The following is a 7,174-nucleotide window of genomic DNA, read 5'->3' as shown; positions in this document are numbered from 1 at the left end:
CAGATCTCATCATCTCCCATGGTTGCTTTCTTGACTACCATCATTTCAAGGCTGATAAACCCTATTGTAAGCCTCAACCACCCCATACCTTTCCTAACCCAGCTTCCATGCCCACGTTTCACAACACCCTGAAGATAATCGCTGCCAACCAGAACTCTACCACTCATTCCAAAACATCCGATCAAGCTACTCAAACTTCACCCACTCCTAAAACACGAGATATGTCCACTCAAACCACCACTACCAGAAGGAAAAAAGGCACCCAGACACAGCCACCACTTACCATCAACGCCTTTCAACAGACCAACAGCACGCCTCCCAGCCCTAAGCCACTGTCTACATCATCATCATCGACGTCTAACTCACCGCACGCCCTAGTTATCGACACCTCCCCCGACCCCTACCCACCAGATGAATCTTTCTCAGCCTTCCGCTTTATCACCTACGACACTGAGAACCCACGCCTTTACCAACTGCTCGGAACCAATTCAAATCCATGATTAACTCCAGGAGACTACACAACATCTTCAAGAATTAATCTACCCCCAGCACCGGCTTTCACTTTGCCTTCCGTACTTGCAACTTAGTTCTTCTCGTTATTAGAGCACTAGTAACGGATCAGACGTTACCAGTAAAAGTGGGTTTTCTCGGGGTACTCCCGTTTCCGCCACATTTAATTCTCGGCATAGGATTTTCAGATCCCCGCCGCCCTGATGGACCATATGTCCTATATCGGCCGTTTAGTTTAGTTTAGTTTACTCTGCTTCACTTTTAATTATCAATAATTACTCTCTCTTGATCTTTTTAAAATTACATATCTAGCCCGCATTAATTTCCCATTTCTCATGTTAAGCCCTTACTTCTAGATCACGAGCGGGGTGAAGGAGGATTGCTCAATCTTCGAGCACCCTAGATTAATAATTATTTCTCCGGAAATAATTAATTTTAAATCTAAATAACTGCCAGGAAAAACGAAAAACGAAGAGAGACAGACAAAGCAGGCAGAGAGAGAAAGAGGGAGAATGGGGAACCAAGGTCAGCGGTTACGGTCGGTGGGAACCGAGGATAGCAGATACAGAGATCGGAACTATAGTTGGCGGAGACTGACAATTAAGTCAAGCGCGGTAGAAAGTAAGTGAATTGTTGTGAACTATAGTGTGTGTAACTGAAAATTAAGTGTATTAAAAAGTTGTCTTGAGGAAGAATAAACAAGTTTTATTTAAGAAAGGACTTGTATCGTAGAAGAATTAACAAACAAACATACAGAGATGTAACAGTAGAGAAAAATAGTTTGGCTTGTCAATTGGATTCTAAAGCAATTGAATTAACCTAAGTGGACTTTTGACAAGAAGAAGGAAACTGTATACTGTTTAAGATAAAACTCTGATCTTCATAGTGTAAAGAATTTTTGTACATACGTTTAACTTGTTTTGAATATATCATTTTAAAACAAATGGATTGCGTGCTGTCCGTTTATTGTTCGAATTTATTGCTAACAAGTCACAGACACCTACTGCAGAAGAATCCTTGGCCCACACCCATATACATATATATACTTAAAGTTCTAACACTGTTCTATTTAAAAAATAAAATAAAATGATAAAAAAAAATTTTTTTTCAATTGGAATTTAAATTAGGTTCGTATAACGAGTTTTCCATTAAATAATTGGATTAAAATAACCGCTAACACAGCTAACAGTTATAGAGCAGTGAAGTGAATGAGTTTTAGTTTTTGAAAATAGTATTTTTAGAAAGAATCCTAGTTATTAACAAAACGGAACAAAAAGGTTTACAAATAAATTTCTGTCATGTTTAATTGGGAAGATAGAGAACGATGATTTTTTTTTTTTGCAATAATTGTGAAACATTTGTTTTTAATATTAAGTTTTTGTACTTTGGCTTTGACATCTGGTGTCAAAGATTAGTGATATGAAAGATATCATGTTCTATGAAACTACATAGGATTTCTTTCCTATAGTAATTACCATGAGGTTGTTAGTTCAGGTGGGTAATAATATTTAAAGTTGAAAGAGGCATAAACATTTTATTTTATATAGGAAACTAAATATTAAGTTTTGTAAGAGTGTTTTAATAAATATTTTATGAAGATTTAGTACTACTAGTACTAGTGTGGTAGACATATATGGATGTTATTACCATGGTTACAAGTACAATCCAGAATAAAATTGTTCTCATTAATTTAGGATTGAAGGGCAGACAGAATTCAGTCATTTAGAAGCTGGATCATGGCAGAAATGTTAGAACAAGAAGACAACTTGGCCCTTCAGGTTTCTCAACATTTAGCCCTACCTAATATCATTGTTACTAATGCACAAGGACTTAAAAAAAACGTTCTTTTAATTTAAAATAGAGATTTTGTAAAGTATTAGTTTTAGGTTATTTTCTTTACTAATTATTTCTTACTGCATGGATTTTTCTATGTGATTAATTTCAGCCAGAAACTGAGGTTCTTTGATTTAATAAGTTTTACTGAGCAGAAAATTGTGCAGCCTTTGTTGAAACTATTGTTACATTAACCAATCAACTGCAGTAAGCTCACAACAGTGGGTGATGTGTATAAATGAAATTACTTTAAAAATTATCCTTTTAGAATTAACATAGATTATTTCTGATATTGAGACACAAATGGTACAGAAAAGAAAAAGTAAATACATGCTGTTACTACTATGTTGAATCAAGGAGGATTAAAATAGTGGATTTTTGACTTTTGTTTGATGTTTAGTAACAGAATCAAAGGAAATATCAATTAATCAATAATGTTTTTTTATGTAATTCTAAGACAGAAAATACTGATAAATTATTTTTTGTATTAATTCTTGAAGCCTTGGATCATAGCCTGATACAGAAATCAGCAATTGTAATTGATAGGAGTATTTTTGGTTTAAAGTAGGTAACTTATTTTTTTAAGTCAATTTGGATGTGTTGAATCAAAATATCTAGGTTACCAGTTTCTCATTTTGCATGTAAGGCTTAAAATGGAGAAGCAAAACTTGAAAATAATTTTTCTTACATTATTCTAAAAATTTGATTTATAAATTTTAAAAAAGATATTTCCACATTTTCTTCCAAAAGACCAGGCAGGTAAGTGTTGTTTGCTACGAATTTTTTTAAGTTGTAGTTATCTGAAGCTTGAATTAAAAATTTTCTCTTACATTAGCATATTTATACATATTAAACAATTACAAAAATTATGTGGTTTCAGATGGTATTAATGATGGTTGGTGAAAAATTGGAAAGCTTCATTGTTGATTTAATTTGAAATTGCAGAAATCTGTTGAAATACAAACTTTTGTGAGTTGATGAAAATATAGTTTTTTTACAAACCAAAAAATGAGGAAAATTAATTTTAACTGTATTTGTTTTGGCTGTTTATTGCAAGATATTGATTTTTATACACATTTACACCTCATGGGAATTGTGAATTCAATTTAGTAAACTTCTACATCTTCAGAATAAGGTTTCAAAAATAAAAAATCCAGCTTCCGTATCTCCAAAGTCATTTAATCACACCTTTATATTACAAAAATGCATTACAGATAACACATTTAGTAGGTATACTTTTCACACACAGTATTTATTTACACAAAACTCCTAGATCTTATTTATTCAGACAATCAATTTCATCTTCATGTTTCTGGCATCCAGATGCTCCAGTACAACAAAGACAGTGCATTGTTCCACAAACTTTCATGCACTGACAGGTGATAATTTCAAAACAGCTATCTTTTAAAAGTGAGCTTTATTTAATATGTTTATTTAATTGTTATTTTATTAAAAATGAGGAGAGTAAAATATTTAGTTTGTACACTTAGTTATTATTTGTACTTTATATCTGCCTGTTAACCAAATAACAGAAGAACATTATTACTCCTTGATTATGTCTTAATTAGTATTTAATGTACACCATTGTAAATTTAATATACAAAGTATTGATGTTAACCCTAATTACAGTTCTCCAATATGATCATTGGTCATATCGGAGAACTGTAATTAGGGTTAACATCAATACTTTGTAAATTTAATATACAAAGTATTGATGTTAACCCTAATTACAGTTCTCCGATATGACCAATGATCCTTGACACTGGCTTCCAGTTGTGCACTGTGTAACTATATGGATACTTACTGGTTACAAGTTAGAACTCACGGTAGACTTAAGCTCTACTATTTCAAACAAGTAGAAACAGTTCCTGTGTTATTTATTTTTTGCCCAGCAAACTTTTAAATGTATATATATATATATATGACTAATAATAACTTGTTTTAATACAACAGAATTGTATAGTTGATTATCTATCTGCAGCAGCACATGTTTATATCAAAGTATCTGTAAAATACCTGTTTCAGAAAGTTTCCATGCAATCTGTTGAATGATAATACAAATATTAACATAATTTAAGTAACAAATTTGTAGAATAATTAATTTTTGTTCATGCTAAGTGATGCATTTGGTAAATTGATAGGATTTGTGTATTCTCTCACTAATCAATCTATAAAATATAAATCAATTTCAAGCTACCTGTACTATCCTAAAAAAAAAATTAGAGGCATTTAGAGGAGAAAGAAAATTGGGTAACCTAGACTTTAAGATTTAGCAAACTCAAGCTTACAAAGTAGAATAAGTTACCGTTTTTTACCCCAAAATGACCCTACCTCCTTTGTCTAACCTTTTTTTCTAATTTCTATTTTAGGCTAAACACAAGACTGAAGATACTAGTACTAATAAGTGGATCTTTGATTGGCATATAGATTAGGAACAAAATTATATTTAGGTATTTTATTTTCTTCATCTGTCATGAAGAAACAATATAATATAACATAATATTTTGGGACAACATTTGACCTGTTTGTCCATCTTGGCTGTTCCATCCTCTAAACTAAATGAAAATAATTAAAAAAAGTCTTAAAGCCAGCCCTTATCATCCATATACTTATCAAGCTTTTTATAAACTCACTTAAATTTACTAGCTCTACAACATCTGAAGGCAACCCATTCCATAGGGCATCCACCCTGTTAGGAAAATAAAACTCTTAGCTGAAGATGACTCTGACCTTGCCAAAATTTATATTTATGTTCCCTAGTCCTACTATTCTCACTGTTAAATGTGAAAAACGATGATGCATCGACACTATCAATTCCCTTTACAATCTTAAACACCTCAATCAGATCCCCCCTAACTTTTCTTTTTTCAAGAGAAAACAATTTGATAGATTTCAGCCTCTCCTTGTATGACCCACCCCTCCCACATAACTTGAATTATAAGCATAATTTGATGGGAATAACCTTAATAGTTTTAGGTCTTGGTACAATAGTCAATCAGTCTCTAAAGCCATCCAAGCAGTGTGCTGTTGCTAGTGGTAGAGCAAATAGGGTTTTAGGTTTTATCCAAAGAAATATTAAATACAAGCCTAAAGAGGTTATATTTTCATTATACAAGTCATTGGTTAGGCCACATTTGGAATACTGTGTTTAGTCTTGGGCCCCTAACCTTAGGAAAGACATTGAATTGTTGGAAAGGGTTCAGAAAAGGGTTACTAGAATGGTGTCTGAAAATAACCCACATGTATTACCTTGTATTTATTGTAATTAAAATCAATCTGCCATTATTTGCTCAACTCACACAATGATCTAAATCCTTTTGTAAATCAGCAGCATCCTCTTCACAGCTAGCAACACCCAAGACCTTTATATCAACTGCAAATTTAAGTAATTTATTGACTATTCCTTCATCTTTGTCATTGATGTAAGTCAAAAAGAGCAAAGGTCCTAAGACAGCCCTGAGGTACCCCACTTGTGACATTAATCCAGTGTAACTGAACTCCAATTGTAACAACCCTCTGCTTTATTCTATTCAGCCACTCTTTAATCCAATTTGCTAACTTATTCCACACACCTATAGAGCTAATTTTTTTTACAAGCCTCTTATGTGGCACCTTGTCAAATGCTTTCTGAAAATCCAGATACACCAAATCTACACCCTTACCCTCATCTATATAAGCAGTAACCTTTTCAACAGCATATGTTAAAGAAAACTGGTTATAGAGAGGTAAGAAGTTGTTTCAGAATTATTATTTTATATTTTAGGTTGAAGAAGTTGAAGCTCTCAGAGCTATTTATGGAGAAGAGTGGAAAGTAGAAGATTCTTCAGGAAACTCTTACAGTATAGAGATAAGGCATAAATCTGCAGAACATTCTGTTGTGTTGAAGGTTAGTGATAGTCTAAGTCCCCAAGTAAATAATTGTTCTGTTGAGGAATATTCATTTGACTCAGCAGCGCAATTATAAAGTATTTGTTTTTATAATTAATGGTTGAAACCTTGTATAAGACAATGTCTCAAAAACAAATTGTTTTTTTTGTTTTTAAAAGCTGAAAAAAAAATTTAGATTTTGATTATGTTTTATCTTCATTGTTGTATTATGTATTTTTATACCTGGGGGAATTTTTATGAACTTTTATTAACGTTTCTTACTACAATGGATCTATAGATATTACTATACTTGGTGTATTTCATCATAGAAATGTTTAAAACTTCAATTTTCGCTTACTGACTTAATTAGCTTCAGTATAGTTCATTTTAGTGTGAGTTTTGATATCCCAAATATACTTTATTTATAGTATTGTTTACTTGATGAGACTGAGCTTTAATTGTTTGAAGGTGCAATACAGTTGGTCGTGGTTTAAGTTTTGATATCCAAATACACTTTATTTTATGGCATTTTTACTTGACAATATTGATCTTGTATGGCTTGAAGCTGCAATATAGTTGGTTATGGTGAATTTTGATATCCAGAATACACTATTTTATAACAATATAGTTGGTTATGGTGAGTTTTGATATCCAGAATACACTATTTTATAACAATATAGTTGGTTATGGTGAGTTTTGATATCCAGAATACACTATTTTATAACAATATAGTTGGTTATGGTGAGTTTTGATATCCAGAATACACTATTTTATAACAATATAGTTGGTTATGGTGAGTTTTGTTATCCAGAATTCACTATTTTATAAAAATATAGTTGGTTATGGTGAGTTTTGATATCCAGAATACACTATTTTATAACAGTATAGTTGGTTATGGTGAGTTTTGTTATCCAGAATTCACTATTTTATAAAAATATAGTTGGTTATGGTGAGTTTTGATATC

At 32.0% G+C, this 7,174-nt stretch overlaps 1 protein-coding gene across 1 annotated transcript in view; it reads left to right on the top strand.

Moving 5' to 3' along the window:
* Positions 1–1,904: 1,904 nt before the first annotated feature.
* Positions 1,905–7,174, top strand: part of LOC106472143 (protein IMPACT-like) — a 35,408-nt gene continuing 30,138 nt past the window's right edge. Inside the window, exons 1-3 of the mRNA XM_013932773.2 lie at positions 1,905–2,004; positions 2,205–2,288; positions 6,107–6,229. Coding sequence (XP_013788227.1) covers positions 2,247–2,288; positions 6,107–6,229 — 165 coding nt within the window. The 5' untranslated portion in view covers positions 1,905–2,004; positions 2,205–2,246. The remainder of the gene's footprint in view (positions 2,005–2,204; positions 2,289–6,106; positions 6,230–7,174) is intronic.

This window comes from Limulus polyphemus, unplaced genomic scaffold (assembly GCF_000517525.1).
Source record: "Limulus polyphemus unplaced genomic scaffold, Limulus_polyphemus-2.1.2 Scaffold5115, whole genome shotgun sequence".
In the NCBI taxonomy this organism is placed as follows: Eukaryota; Metazoa; Arthropoda; class Merostomata; order Xiphosura; family Limulidae; genus Limulus; species Limulus polyphemus.
The sequence above is the reverse complement of the archived record's forward strand: the minus strand, read 5'-3'. Positions and strand labels throughout refer to the sequence as shown.